This window comes from Anabrus simplex, chromosome 5 (assembly GCF_040414725.1).
Source record: "Anabrus simplex isolate iqAnaSimp1 chromosome 5, ASM4041472v1, whole genome shotgun sequence".
Taxonomy (NCBI): Eukaryota; Metazoa; Arthropoda; class Insecta; order Orthoptera; family Tettigoniidae; genus Anabrus; species Anabrus simplex.
Window position 1 is genome coordinate 254,594,927 of NC_090269.1, and position 16,271 is coordinate 254,611,197.

The 16,271-nt window shown below is 38.8% G+C and overlaps 1 protein-coding gene across 1 annotated transcript in view; it reads left to right on the forward strand.

Annotated features, from left to right (window-relative positions):
- Dhc16F (Dynein heavy chain at 16F) overlaps positions 1-16,271 on the forward strand; it is a 1,052,459-nt gene that overhangs the window by 156,867 nt on the left and 879,321 nt on the right. The window contains exon 9 of the mRNA XM_068227815.1: positions 11,539-11,668. Within this exon, the coding sequence (XP_068083916.1) occupies positions 11,539-11,668 (130 nt within the window). The remainder of the gene's footprint in view (positions 1-11,538; positions 11,669-16,271) is intronic.

The window sequence follows — 16,271 nt, forward strand, 5'->3', positions numbered from 1 at the left end:
ATAAAAAAAATTATAATAATTACATTCATCCATATTACATACAGGTACAATTAACATGAAATAGGTCAATAACATCTCCCCCCCCCCCTCCAATGATGGAAAGTTCCACAGCGCTCCAGCCGCTCCGCCCTACATCTTCCCCCCCCCCCCCCCTCTCCACTCTATAGTCTACACGATTTTATCATCCAATAGGAGAGATCCACATCGATCTACTAGGCCCCTCCCTGTCCTGCCCTCCCCTCTCCACGCACAGCGTGGCTCACCACAAACTTTCCATGACCACAGTCCTGAAATAGTGTTTGGTGACAACAGACTTAACATCGGCAGTCTAGATAAATACGTAAGTTTTTCACTATATTATAATTGTATATAATTTATTTTTTGTCATTACTGTTTCATGTTATCACTTATCTCTCTATCATTGACAAGTTTACGCTACGTAAACAATACTGTACATATATAAGCTTATTTTAAGTGATTTGATAGAATCTGAGGATGTTCTTGTAGAACGAAACATGTCATTCTTTGTATGTTAGTGTGTGTTTTACAGATATGCTTTTATTGTTTTAATTTACATTGTATTTGCTATGTGTTTGACAGACTGAAAAGCCTTTGCTACATTTAACTAAGTCAACACTGAAAAACATGGCTTCATTTTTAACCAAAAAAAAAAAAAAGGTTGTATAAAGCGTTGTATAGCATGAATGTATATGTTAGACTTAAAGGATGGAAAACGATTGGTGGACCTCCTGGTATGTGGTGATAGGATGTGTGATTTGATCCGGGAGTTTTTTGTTTTTTGTTTTGTTTCCTGAGGTATTTGGAGATTTCTTCTTTTGTAATAGGAGAATTCAAAGGGTGGAAATATTCTACTTGGGGAGATGGAGGAGAGAGGGTTGGAGTTCTGTAAAATCAGGATTAGCGTAATTGGTAATGGTCAATTCGTTAGGATGGGCGAAGTGAGGGGCAGTGGAGAGGAGAATATCTTTTTATAGTAATTTGCAAATAAGTCAGCTTTTTCTTCATGGGTTAATGGTTGATTGGGAGGGTTTAGAATGGGATAGGTTGGGTGAGGTTTTGATGTATTAGTAAATCTATGAAAAGTATTTCAAAATTTTGTTGGGTCATGGTCGTCATTTAATTTGTTGCATTGTCATTCCAGAGTTTTTGTTTGATTGCTTTAATATAAGAGCAGTCATATTGTAATGTGCATCTTTGTTGGTGTAGTGTGGTTGGGTCTTTAGTTCGTGCCTAGGAATAGTAGTAGTTGTGTACTAGTTGAAGAAGTTGTAATGCTTTATGAGGTATAGGAGGTTTGGATGGGTGGTATGAGTGTCTTGGTATATATAGGTTATCAGCAGTTGTGATAGTTTGTTCTATTTTCGTGATTATTATAAGGAGGTTAATGATCGAGGAGGGAGTGTGTCGGTAAGTAATTCTGTTATATAGGTAAGTTATTTGTCCCAGTTAGCGTGAGTAAAACGTTTGGTCGGCGGGGAGGAGGGGTGGTCTGGATGCTGGTTGATGTCTGTGAGGGAGGAGACCTGGGAAGGTAATAAGTGTGGGGGTATGGTCACTACCTATGGATACTAACTTTTGAACTGTAGGTGAGGTCAGTACTTTCGGTGAAAGGATAAGGATATCAGGAGTTGTGTTTTGTAGGGGCAAGGTAGGGAAAGGAAAGTGGAAACACGTGCCCGGAGGTGATTACATAAATGATCAAAGTCTATGACTTGACGAGGGGTATGTGAACTTACATTAATGTGAGCTAATATGACATAGTCTGAAAAAGTGGCATTATTGAATTTAATAAAATCTAAGGGATAGGAAACAAAACGAAACAAAAACTATTTCAGTTTCTACCACAGCCGTGGTAGGCGGGCCATCAGCCGAACTAGTGGCTCTTAGGTCTTGTGAAGGGGGAGAGAATGGGAGAAATATATTTATTGACATGTATATATCACACATACATGGGGTAAAATATAGAATTGCCTGGTACAGGGAATCACGACAACCCCAAGGAATCTCCAGGAGAGACCCGCGCCGTACCCCTCCCGTAGTTGGCCCCTGCTACCTCCCATTTATTGTCAGATAACAAGTTTACAAAGAGGTACAATAGGTTAAAAGGAACAGTGTGAAGTACGGGTATAAAACAAACTTAAAAGTCTTAATTGCTGTCTAGCACTATTGGAACATACATCAACTGAGAATGTTCTGCAGCTCTTCTTGTGCTGCCATGATACACTTAATCACTCTTTAACACAAGTGTCTATAATTTATAATTTACAAAGAGCATTAACAAATAATAAGGAAAAAATGAATAGTAAATAACATAGTAGTACAATCAACAATAAGGAGAAGAATAAGTCAAATAAAAGTTACACTGAAGAGACAAATACATGCAGGATGACTTGAACATAATAATGAAGTATAGTTCTAGTAATAATGTATAAAGTAAGAAGTAATAAACTATAGCGATAATAACAATGGAAATACAGATGCACATAAAATATAAAATATGTGGCATGGATTGCATTGATTGAATAGCGACATAAATAAAATTGCAGTGATTAAACTGTGAGTCACCAAGATATATCACATAATAAAATGAAATGTGCTAATAACACTGAATATAATAAAACTCATTAGAAAGGGTGTGATGTACAATGATGTATGTGAGAGGGAAAATTGAAGTCCACGAAGAGAACCTATTAGAATTGTTGTAATCAGTGGCGGCGCATGACGCTTATCAAAGTGTTAGTACACTAGTTTGTAGAAACATGGATAAAAACAATTTATGGGTATTAAAGATTAAATAGAAGCATGCGTATTTTAAACTCACACAAATCAGTTCTCCCAGTATATCTGCAGATATTACATCTTGTAACATAGCTCTATCCAGCAATTTTTGAGAGCAAAAATATCCATAACAGAATCATGGAATCCCAGATTTTTCTTACAGCTTTTCAGTAGTTTCTTAATTGAAATTAATGACAATTTTGATCATCTTTCTTGTGTTTGCCTACTTCTTACATAAGTTTTTATCCACTTCATAGCTGAGAAAGATCGTTCAACAGAGGCACTAGTGGCAGGAATAGTCAAAATTAAAGAACAGAGTTTGGTTATTTCAGGTAGTGTCACATTTAATCCTTGAACATTTTAAATATTTTTAGTACCAGGAAATGCGGCAGAGTTTTCCAAATGGTTCTGTAATCTTTCATCGTAAGTGGCTCTATAATCGAGCAATTGAACAAAATTTCCTCTATTAACTGAGTCGTGGGTTTCAGTATAGCCCCTAAAAGGCAGCTCTTGCTCTGCCAGGAAACAAACAGCATCTATTAGACAACTAAATAGATATCTGTTTGTTTTAACTTTTTCATTATGTTCATTATGTTAATATTCTAGTACTACCAAGCTTCAGTAAAGTTATTTTGGAATTAACATGGTCTACAGACTGTTCATGTCATTTTCTTAATAACTGTTAAAATCACAAACTCCCCTTGTTGTCCAAACATTTGTGTCTGTTGAAAATAAAATAAAAGGCAACAGCCACACAGCCATGTATCATTTGTGTACCAGGAATTATTAAAAGATGCACTTTGTCTCTTTTTTTCTGTTACCATAGTTGATATACTAGGAGTGGGTCTCCCATTGCCTTTGATTTGTTTCGTAGCAGAAAAAGTTTGGCTAGAGAATGAATGTTTTAATAAGTCCTCAATTAACTCAGCCACGTTCATCCTCCATCATAACTGAATCTCCCTTTAACAGCAACAACAACAACAACAACAACAACAAAGCCATTGCTGGCACAAGACACGCTCATAAAAATCACCACTGAACACTGCAAACGATTACTGGTAAGTTAGCCTCTCGATTGCGGCAAACATTCAAGCCTACTTGCCAGCATGGTGAGCTCTGTGCCGTTTTTCTGAATGGATTGAATGAGCAAGCGCGCCCTGACAGAATTCAAGCTCATTATGTTTTGCCCTGGCAAAGTGGCAAACAGAGCACACAGTAGGTATATCTTCATCATTCGACAGATGGAAAGCTTTAGTCAATTCTTGTGTTTTTTTTTATATGGAAGATAATTAGTCTTTATTGCTGTTATAATATAGTATGCGATATTCATTTGAGATTGTGTTAGCCCTGTTAACATGCCAAACATGGACCTGCTGCGCCTGGGTGTAATATGTATGAAGAACTTGAGAGAATGTAGAACACTTGAAATTATTACTGCACTGCACAAGAAACATCCACTGAGAGCGCTTATGTCACCTGATTGTCAGTGGTGGAGCATCATGCAACTGTAAAAGTGCCTGAGAATTATTATTATAATTATTGAGATGGAGCAGTAGGATCTGGAAAATAGGTGGAAGGTAAGTAATTGCAGGTGGGAAAAGATGAGCACGTTAAGGTGTTCAGGTGTTGCTTAGGATTTCATTGGCTAAGAGGGTTAAGGTGAAGGCTTCTGTTATAATTGGATTATGATGGAACATTGCTCATGTGAGGTATTGGAAGTGCAGAGTATGGATATGTGTAAGGATACCAGGGAAGGTGTAATGTGGTTGGAAATGAGCTGAGGGAGTCTCGTTTGGGAGGCAGTGAGCGATTCGTATTGCATGTTGGTCTAGTGAAGTCAGTCTGGTGTACTCAGTGGGATGGGCATTGATCTAAGTCAGGGAAGCGTAGGTAATGAGAGGTCTAATAAAGGATTTATAAATATTAAAGGTTTGGGACCGGGCGAGTTGGCTGTGCGGTTAGGAGCACGCGGCTGTGAGCTTGCATCCGGGAGATAGTGGGTTTGAATCCCACTGTCGGCAGCCCTTAAGATGGTTTTCACGGTTTCCCATTTTCACACCAGGCAAATGCTGGAGCTGTACCTTAATTAAGGTCATGGCCGCTTCCTTCCAACTCCTAGGCCTTTACTATCCGATCGTTGCCATGAGACCTATCTGTGTCGGTGCAGTGTAAAGCCACTAGCAAAAAAATATATATTGTGGAGGTGGTGGGGGTGAGGGGAGTCCCTACGTGGAACTGGTCAAGGATCTAAGGCATGGAAATGATTGAAGGCATTTTTATGGGTTGTTGTTAGATGATGACTGCATCGTAAATTATTTTGTATTTAGTTCCCGAGGTAGGTAGATTAGTATTTTAGTTTCAGGAAAGGGTATGTTATACATCATTATTTGGGCTTTCTGACGTGGGGGACAGATACAGGATTTTGCACGGAAAACAATGAACTGGGTTTTGTTGTGATTCATTGAGATATGCCATTTTTTCAACCAGGATTCAAGGATATTGAAGTAATGTTATGTTCAGTGTGTGAGGGAGGTTTAGGTAGGGCTGAAAACAAGGAGAGCGAGGTCATCTGCACACTGTAGAGGCGGAGGAGAGGGTTAGGGTGGAAAATATCATACATAAAGTGAGAAGGGGGGAACCTTGAGCTAGCCCAGAGGTAATAGGGAAGGTATGCTTTCAAAGATTTTGGAAAGGACAGTATATAGCATTGTGTTGTATATGGAACAGAGGATAGGGATAAAGAGTAAAGATGCTTCTTGGATATGGCAATAGGTAAGGTGATCATATCCAGGAGCAGTATTTCGTTTATATTTTAGGAAAGTGAGGATCTCAGAAGGAGAAATAGGGGCATTGAGAGGGTGGGAGAAATAAATGTCACGAAAATGTAGAAAGGAAGGTTGCAAATGTGTTGATCAGGGTTAGAATACTGTGAAATGAGTGGTTCGTCAGAATGCAAGTAATGTGTTAGGGAGGGGGATGGAAAAAGAAGGGAATAATAATCAGCAAATGTGTCGGCTTTTTCTTTATCTTTAATGGGTTCAGAGGGACCAATATGTATAAGGTAAGTTGGGAGAGATTTTTTTTTGTTTTTGTCAGTCTGCGAAAAGTTGTCCAGAATTTACATAGGTCATGTATGTCTTTTAACTTGGAACAAGCTGTCATCCAGTGTTGTTTCTTTATTGCTTTAATATATGACCTGGCATGTTGTAAGTGTCTTCTATGTTTGCGCTGCATCACGGGGTTGCGAGTTCGTAAATAGGAGCGGTAATAGTCATGGGCGAGTTGAAGAATGATTAAGCTTTGCTTGGGAAGGGGTTGGGAGGTGTGGAGGAGTGATAGGAACGATGCGGTATATGAGTTGATCAACGACATGTAAGGCATGCTCCACTTGAGATATAAGGGTGAGGATTTTGGGGAAGGGAGGTAAGGAGAAGAGAGTCTTGAAGTAATTCTGTTATTGTCATACGATAATTGGTCCAATTGGTCTGTGAAAATCGTCGAGTAGAAGGGAGGCCGAGGTTGTGTGGTTTGATTGGTGTAGGAATAATTATGTATAGTGATAAGGGCTGGTGTGTGATCGGAGTTAATAGGTAAGAGCTTGTCAATAGCACGGGTGGAAAGGGAAGGTGATACAAGAAGAGTATCAGGGGTGGAATTGGAAACAGGTCAGGATGGAAGGGGAAGGGAATATGCATACCTGGAATTTCAAAGAACAATGTGTTGAAAGTATTAGTATCAGTTACATTATATGCATGAATATTTGTAAGCTACAAAAATATAATGGGGGAAGTTCGAATCTAGGTATCGTGTGAGGTCAGCATAAGGTGCAGTTCTAGGAGGAAGGTATAAGGTAATGAAAGCAATAAAGGAATCATACAGGAGGAAAGTTTCAATAATGAATTCAAGGAAGTTATTATTGAAGTTATAATAATGACGCTTACCATCTGTATGTTCATCTGGCCTATCAGCATGAAAAATTTCAGAAAATGTGGCTGTTGTTTGGAAATCAAACAAATTTTGTTGAGAATGAATGGGGCGTACAGATTATGAGTGAAGTGCAGTAGAGCATGGCTGATTTGTAAGGATTGAATATTTACAAAATAGACTTAAAACATTTTATCTCATCAGGGACCCTGTTAAGGGGGAAAAGTGTGAAATGCCTTTTATTCCCTGAATATGCAATATTCAAATGAGTATTAAAGACCAACCATGCTGCCAGCTGGACTTAAGATAGGATATGGGACTTGTTTATTAGGAGGTTGTTCTGAAGAACCATAGTAAGAAAATGTACTATGTTCTCAGTACAGGGTGCAGGAAGGGAAGAAGAGGTGGCAGGGGTGGGAAGATCCTGTGAAATGACGGGGATGACACTTTCAGGTTTAGAGGGTTCGGTTACTGGCCAAGCACGACACTTGTAAGAAAAGGAAGGTTGAAGCTGATTACAATTTACTCACTTGGGAGAAGTTTGTTTATTTAATCAGAAGTAGGGTGCTCCTGACTACATACACCACATACCTGATTATTCACATGAAACACCAGGGAAATGTTTGTAGCGTTGGCACCATTTGCATCTGATCTGCTGGGGCAGTGCTGAACGTGAAGATTCAATCCGGTAATGTTGACAATAGATGACTATGCCGTCTCTAAGAAGGGTGTGGCGACGTCCCTGGATGGTATTCTAATGAGGAAGGTGGGACCCTAGGCGTTGTGGATTTGGACCACTTTGAAAATCTGATGGGTCTCAAGTTAAATTTGAGTGGCGATTTCATCATCTCTCCAGTTTCTGTCGACCCTGTAGGCTACCATAGATAGAATAAGCGTACAACGTGATGATGGAGCAGAGCATTGAGCTGTGCTTGTTGTGTGATCAAAAGTGTGACAATCCAATGGTGGTTGTGAGGTGGTTGTAGTATAGTTTTCCTTTTGTACGTTAGCATATACAATTAAGTATAAGAAAAAAACATACATGTTTTAAAGCTTAAGAGAGCCTCAGGCTGTAGAACAATTACATAAGGACTGGGCCTCAAGCCCAAAAAATATATAATTAAAATATGAAAGTGAGTTTCAACTCTCCAGTGCTCCCTTCAAGTTTTAAAGCACCTTGTGCACACAGTGACTCTGGTCATGAGCATGTATAAATTCTCACAATTGCCCATCTTCTCTATAAGTTCACAAATTTTAATAATTCTGAACATTGCAATACATATCATACATCAAGGGTCTACATAAATCCCAAATACACTGAGATATTAAATAAGGGAGGTGGCTCTAACCGGACCTTATTCCCGATTTGCTTAAGGCAAAAAATAGGATAGTGGTTAAACATTAACATACAATGTAAAGACCCCAGGTCGCTAGACTGCGACTCAAGAAAGGGAGGTGAGTTAATAAACGACATGGCTCGCAGCCAATTTAACAGAGAATGAACAAGTTAAAATTCAACATCTTAACCCAACTGACCATGAAGGTGGCATCAAATTTCAAAGTGCTGGATGTGTTCTTTTACTTAAAAGGCACTGGAGTACAAACATCTCATATTACCGAATGTTTCGCAAATCGTATAACGATATCCTCCCTTCATTTCCCCCGCTGAAACTCCATGCTTTATTTAGCTGACTTCTTACCTCCACACCATGGACAGTCTAGGGTTAGAAACCTGCGCGGGACCAGCCCGCTCTCACTCCAAACACAGAGTTATCGCCAGGTCACTGGTTACAGTCCAAGTCCCTGACCTTGTCCCGAGCTCGACACACGAGAGTGAGCGGCAGACGAGGAGGGAGAGGGGGAAAGCCAGCCCAATTGGCTAGGCAAGAGGGGAAGGCACGTCACCATAGAAACAACGCGAGTAACATACAGACGGCAAATGCGCGGCGGAAGGAGAAGGGAGAATATAAAATATTTGAAACACGTCCAAAGAAATGCTATAAATAGACACACATACTAGGCATATAAATAAGAAATATTAAACATAAGTGCCAAACATAGCACATATAAAGCAAAATGTAATTCTTAAAACCGCTAGCAGGTAGCCAAGACATAGCCTGAAAAGTGGGGAGGGGGAATTTGCCGAAAACATACGACACACTTGCCAAAATGTAAAAGTTTGTATTTCACCAATTATATCAGACTTAAATGCCTGGTTTCTGGAATGGTGAGAGTGGTGGTGGTTGTGATTTTTGTTTTAATAGGAGGTAAAACTAGGTAAACATCCTCTGGAATGGTGAAATATCTGTTCGATAGTTATTGATTTGTTACAGTTGTTGACTTGATAAATCTTTGCTACGTTGCAGAGTGTAATAACAGTTTGCTTATCGAACTGTTAACTATTGGCCTGTTGATCAAGTTTCATAACTACTCACTAGATGCCACCCTTCCCATGGCTTTGTTTTTCCGCATTAGGTGTGTTCCCTTGACTGTTAGGCACATGCGCATAAATAATGCATCATACTAGAGTATTTGTGCAATGAGAAACTGCTATTCCAGCTAGTGTTCTTGTTGGTGTGGGTGTCAGTTTTGTATGGTTTAAGCATACTCAGAAGAATTTGACCATAGTTTGAGGGTTTCTAATGAGGTATGCACTTCAGCAGCACCTGTCATGTGTGATCCAATATGCACTGAGCCATATACGCATTCCATATGTATTCCATATTACTCCAAACCATAAACATGGTTTGACCACAGCATAGTGATAAATACCACATAATTAACATAGATAACCTGTTAGTTCCTTGTAATGTAATATCATTCATTGAAAACAAACAATACCACAATACAAGTATGTGCTCAATGACAATGTAAATAGGCTTACAGCACTATCATAAATTTTCATTTGTCTGTTATACTCAGTTCCTGGTACCAGTGCTTTTATGGACACAAGTACAGTCACTGATAAACATCTGATAAGGTAAAGTAATATCAAAGCGCGTCATAACTAATATTTGATCAAGAGGGGACAATGGAAAATTACTACCGTATGTCAGATGCAAATTGTCCCCTATTAACATCAACCAAATATATGACAGTATGTTTGTTTAGCCTGAATTTGTCTTCAGTTCATCATAAGAACATTAGGCCAGTGTATACTGCATGATATAGATTTTGCAGGCAACAGTAAATAGTAAATAGCCTGCAGTAGGGTAGGAGGAGGGGTAGCTGTGCAGAGAAAACTGAGGGAGGCGGAAGAAAACTGATATCATTTTCATGTTCAGGGGTGCCAAATTAGTAGGAGACCCTAGAATCCATGTTGACCTGTGTTATAATTTCATTTTGTGTTTACATTGATGAAACATATTGTTATCCCATGCCAAGAACTTGAATCAAATGTTGATGTTGTTAGTGAGAATAGATGCAGCAGGTGGAAGATAAACAATAGCCTAGACAAGAATAGCACAGATAAAAGACAAAAGAGATGGTGGATGCTGGAATCTAGTGGCAAGGAGCATACAGTTGTAAGTGCTGCAGCAGCAGTCAAGGGAGCTAAGTGACATTAAAGGAACATTGCTTAGTGTGACTATGGAACAGCAACACAGATAGGACAATTGAGCTTAGTGACTTTCAACCTGGGGTAATCATTGGTTGCCACATGAGCATGAAATATGTTAGGGACATTTCTAACCTTATGAATGTACCCAAATCCACTCTCAGTGATGTAATTGTAAAGTAATAATAATAATCGTATGGCCTCAGCTACCGTGTGCAGACATTTCAATTTGACGCCATCTGGCTGTCTGCTCGTCAATTTAGACGTTCCGTTTTACTCTAGGCCCCCACTAGATGGCAGACCGAGTAAACCGAAACTCTCTTGGGCGTCTATGGCTGAGATTTAATGAATTTTGTCGGGTTAACACCAAATGTGTCACCAGAGATCTTTTACATGCCGACATCGTACGACATGGAGTGTCGAATGGACTTTTTTCCGCCCTTCAAAAATCCGACTACCTCTGCCGGGTTTGAACCCGCTATCTTGGGATCCGGAGGCCGACACTCTACCGCTGATCCACAGAGGCAGCTAATTGTAAAGTGAAAACATGAAACTACTACCACGTTCTAGTCAGCCACATATACTGACCCCTAGGGACCAATGGATATTAAAGAGGGTGGTACGAAAAATTTGTCGGTTGTCTGTAGCAAGAATCAGCAGTTCCCTGACTATGCATTGGGAATAAAAAAAAGCCACTGGACACTGAACACTGACACTTGCCAGAACACCACCAACAAGGGTTCTTCCTGGCATCATTTCCACACTCTCTGGTACTGTCCAGAATGCTCTAAATAAGGGTCCTTTCTGGCATCAGTGAATCATGAGAAAGAAAAAGCGAGGCCTACCATAGGGTGTTCAAACAATTCCCTTCACAATTTTACTGTGCAGAACAAAGACTCAGTTTTCTTTGCAATAATAAACTAGTACATTAATATCAACTATTAAGGTGTATGTTACCAACAAACTCTTACTTCAGTTTGAGGTAGGTGTCTGAACGTTTTTGATGAAATAATGTATCTTAGGATTGGGTATAGGTGAGTATTTTGTACACCACGTATAAGTTGATCAAATATTCAGTTTTAATTAAATCATACACCAAAATTTGTTTTTCATCTCCAGTAAAATTATGAAGTTGACACTTAGCACACTTGTGTGGTAGATCATTGATATATAGAAAGTAAAAGTAATTAGTTAAATGTCAATGTCTATTTGAGTGAAATGAAAATGTACCACATTTGCTTAATTTTCTGTTATAACAGACTTGGAAAAACAAAGATTGATATGCTGATGGAAGAAGCAGATGAAGCAATATTTTACCTAGAGAGGGAACCTCATACTACCGTACAGTACGTCAAGTATGTCCAGTTTGTGGACACTGTTTCTGGAAAGGTATTTTTCGTTAATGTTCATGTTATCATTCTTTTTTAGTATACTATTGTTTTATTTTCAGTTCTATTGTGTTCAGAAAACTTTGCAGTTTACATAATGGGACAATGGGTTGGGATATACGGTAGTACCATATCTGAAGTACTTATTTGATTATTGTTTGCATGAATGAACTATACCAAATGAATGGAGAGTTGCTATAGTAGCCCCTGTATATAATAAAAAGGGTGATAGACATAAAGCTGAAAATTACAGGTCAGTCAGTTTGACATGCATTGCATGTAAGCTTAGGGAAAGCATTCTTTCTGATTATATAAGACATGTTTGTGAAATTAATAACTGGTTTGATAGAAGGCAGTTTGGGTTTAGGAAAGGTTATTCCACTGTTAAGCTCAACTTGTAGGATTCAAGCGAGATATAGCAGATATCCTGGAATCAGTAGGTCAAATGGATTGTAGTGCAATTGACCTGTCTAAGGCATTTGATAGGGTAGATCATGGGAGACTACTGGCAAAAATGAGTGTAATTGGACTTGACAAAAGAGTGACTGAATGGGTGGCTCTGTTTCTAGAAAATAGAACTCAGAGAATTAGAGTAGGTGAAGCTTTATCTGTCCTTGTAATAATTAAGAGGGGAATTCCTCAAGGCAGTATTATTGGACCTTTATGTTTTCTTATATATATATATCAATGACATGTGTAAAGAAGTGGAATCAGAGATAAGGCTTTTTGCAGATGATGTTATTCTGTACAGGGTAATAAATAAGTTACAAGATTGTGAGCAACTGCAAAATGACCTTGATAATGTTGTGAGATGGACAGTAGGCAATGGTATGATGATAAATGGGATTAAAAGTCAGGTTGCGAGTTTCACAAATAGGAAAAGTCCTCTCAGTTTTAATTACTGCATTGATGGGGTGAAAGTTCCCTTTGGGCATCATTGTAAATACCTAGGTATTAATATAACGAAAGATCTTCATTGGGGTAATCACATAAATGGGATTGTAGATAATTGGCACAGATCTCTGCACATGGTTATGAGGGTGTTTAGGGGTTGTAGTAAGGATGTAAAGGAGAGGGCATATAAGTCTCTGGTAAGACCCCAACTAGAGTATGGTTTTAGTGTATGGGACCCTCACCAGGATTACTTGATTCAAGAACTGGAAAAAATCCAAAGAAAAGCAGCTCGATTTGTTTTGGGTGATTTCTGACAAAAGAGTAGTGTTAACAAAAATGTTGCAAAATTTGGGTTGGGAAGACTTGGGAGAAAGGAGACGAGCTGCTCGACTAAGTGGTATGTAAAATGTTTCAAACAAATTTATTAAAAACCACCATTGCAATACTTTACATTGGTGGAATGGAATGGTGGTTTTTAATAAATTTGTTTGAAACTTTTACATTCTGTACTCCAGTATGGCTATCATAATGATACTCATAACATGTAATAATAAGTGGTATGTTCTGAACTGTCAGTGGAGAGATGGCGTGGAATGACATTAGTAGATGAATAAGTTTGAATGGCATTTATAAAAGTAGGAAAGATCACAATATGAAGATAAAGTTGGAATGTGATGTAATGAGTTGTGTGTATATGAAAAGATATGTGTTGAGACAAACCTGAACAATTGGTCCCTGAGCCAATGGAATTAACCAGAAGTGGCAAAGTCTCTTGGACTTGGCAGGGAACATAACTTGGGACAGGTAGAAGGAAGATACATCAGATAAAGATAAGTACAGGAGGTAAATGATCAGTAACACAGGACAAACACAAAAGGAGAAAATTGGACAAATTGGGGCAAATATTCGTTTATAGGAAGGGGAGTTAGGGATTGGAATAACTTACCGAGGGAGATATTCAATAAATTCCCAATTTCTTTGCAATCATTTAAGAAAAGGCTAGGAAAACAACAGATAGGGAATCTGCCACCTGGGCGACTGCCCTAAATGCATATCAGTAGTGATTGATTGAAATCTCTCTACTGATTATATAATATTGCAAGAGTGATGAACAAAAAAGTGTATTAAAGTTTGTAAGGGAATCAGAAGAAATAACAGAGTTGGAATAGTAGAATTTGTTAATACATAGAAAAAATAAAACTCCAGTTATCCCACATCAGCGGTATCCCTTAGGAATATGGGACTCTTGTCAATAGCATGAAGCCAGACACATTAAGGGCATCCAATACGATAAGATTTTTTTTTCTTCTTCTTGTGAAGTGGTTGGTAATGTGATGTAATGAGTTGTGTGTATATGAAGAGATATGTGTTGAGACAAACCTGAACAATTGGTCCCTGAGCCAATGGAATTAACCAGAAGTGGCAAAGTCTCTTGGACTTGGCAGGGAACATAACTTGGGACAGGTAGAAGGAAGATACATCAGATAAAGATAAGTACAGGAGGTAAATGATCAGTAACACAGGACAAACACAAAAGGAGAAAATAATCCCTGCAAGATAATATAAGTATTGGAAAGGAATAACATGAAAATACAAAATGACATGGACAGTTTCTACCGCTTCACAAACTTCAAATTCTTCACATCCATCTCTTCTCCGCCATTGATGAGTTTGTTTCTGCTTCCTAGCTTCATCTGGATGGGCATCAACACCAGTTGAGGGGCCTTCTGAATCACATCATTTGAGGTCTACATCAACCAGAGATGACTCCTTTTTTTTTACTCTAGAGTAAAATTCTTGGCCGTGCAGTTAGGAGCGCGCAATTGTGAGCTCGCATCAGGGAGGTAGTTGGTTCGAACCTCACTGTCGGCAGCCCTGATCTGTGGTTTCCCATTTTCCCTTTTTTGTCCCATCATCGCCATAAGACCTATCTGTGTCGGTGCGACGTAAAGCAACTAGCAAAAAATAAAAAAATAAAGGCATGTAAAGGAGGTGTACAATGTCATTATTGGTTACTGGAGAGTAAGTAAAAGAATAAGAGGGTCAGATCTATCTTCAAGATGATCTCTTACTGACTCTCAGTTGACACTCTACAGTATATTCAGTTAAGCTGTCTTCAGATTTACCTGAGAACATTTGAAGCAGTGTCCTTGTCACTGATAAATTCAAATTCAACCTTGGCTGTACAGATGGAAGGGAAAGTGTTTGGAGGAGACCTGGAGAACGTTATGCCACCTGTACCTTCTCAGCAATAAGAAGGAGATGCCATCATCATATGTTGCATGTCACTTCTCATGCCCGGACTAAATTGGTGTTCACTGAAAAGAAGGCACTAAATGTACAGTGTTAGATAAAGATTCTTCTTAAATGTGTCATCATTGCTACAGGAGAGAGAAGTCATCACTTTGGACTGGCCAGCAATAAGCACCAACCTAATCCCCATCAAGTATCTGTGGAACCAGCTCAGCCAGTTCTTAAGGAATGAGGTGCTGTACCACAAAGTGATCTTGTCATCTTAATTGCCACCAGCATGCTCAATAGGATACAAGTTGTTATTGTTGAAAATGGTGACAGTACCCATTATTGAGTGTCCAGAACTGTTTTCAAGTGGTTGTGAGCTATGTTAGTGGCCAACGGTGTGTTTAAATGGCATTGAAAGGGGGATAACTTGAATGCTGCTAAAGGAACAGTTTGCGTGACTTCCATTCTCCTCTATTTTACATGTCCTTTTCTTTGGTTAAAATCATGGTTTTTGTTTTAAATAAGAGTATAATAATATATAAAAGGAGATGCCTCAAGAATTCATGAAGATATTTTGCACTGGTAAATTAAATTTTCATTTCCTCAAAAAATTCAAGTGCTCCACTTTCTTTTCTCTCCAGTGTATTTCTTATTTTTGACTGCTGCACTCTTCTTCTGTCTTCTCAAAACGCAGCATGGAATCATAGAATACAGATATTGTGATACCTTAATACCAAACCAAACCCCATGGTGCAACAGCCCCAAAGGGCCATCGCCTCCAAGCAACCACTGCTCAGCCTGAAGGCCTGCAGATTATGAGGCGATGTGTGGTCAGCACGATGAATCCTCTCGGCTGTTATTCTTGGCTTTCTAGAATGGGGCCACCCTCTCATAGCTCCTCAATTGTAATCACATAGGCTGAATGGACCGCGATCCAGCCCTCAGATCCAGGTATAAATCCCTGACCTGTCCATGAATCAAACCCAGGACCTCCGGGTAAGATACCTTAATGCTTTTGGAAATTATTGTTTAAATGGATTGCAGCAATAGGAGGACTAAAATGACTGTCTGAAGTTTATGATGTAAATTATTTGACTTCTGAAATGGGTTTGGGAATACAGGCATACAAATTTAAATAAAGTAATTTTTATGCATGTAACAAAAATAGAGTGGGAGATAATGCATCAGTTATTAAAAAATGCTGTGAGAGAGAATAGCCAGTTATGCTTATGTTTCATAGATCTAGAGAAGGCACATGGCAGAGTACCAAGAGAAAAACTTACGGCCATATTGAGTGATTCTGGGATCAATTGTAGAAGAGTTAAGATTGCTCTGGGGGGTCCCTCATACTGTTTCATGCTGACGTAAGTGTAATAGATGAATATAACTTAAAAACAATATTCTTTAATCCATGGATAAATAATGCAAATATGTATTATTATTATTATTATTATTATTATTATTATTAT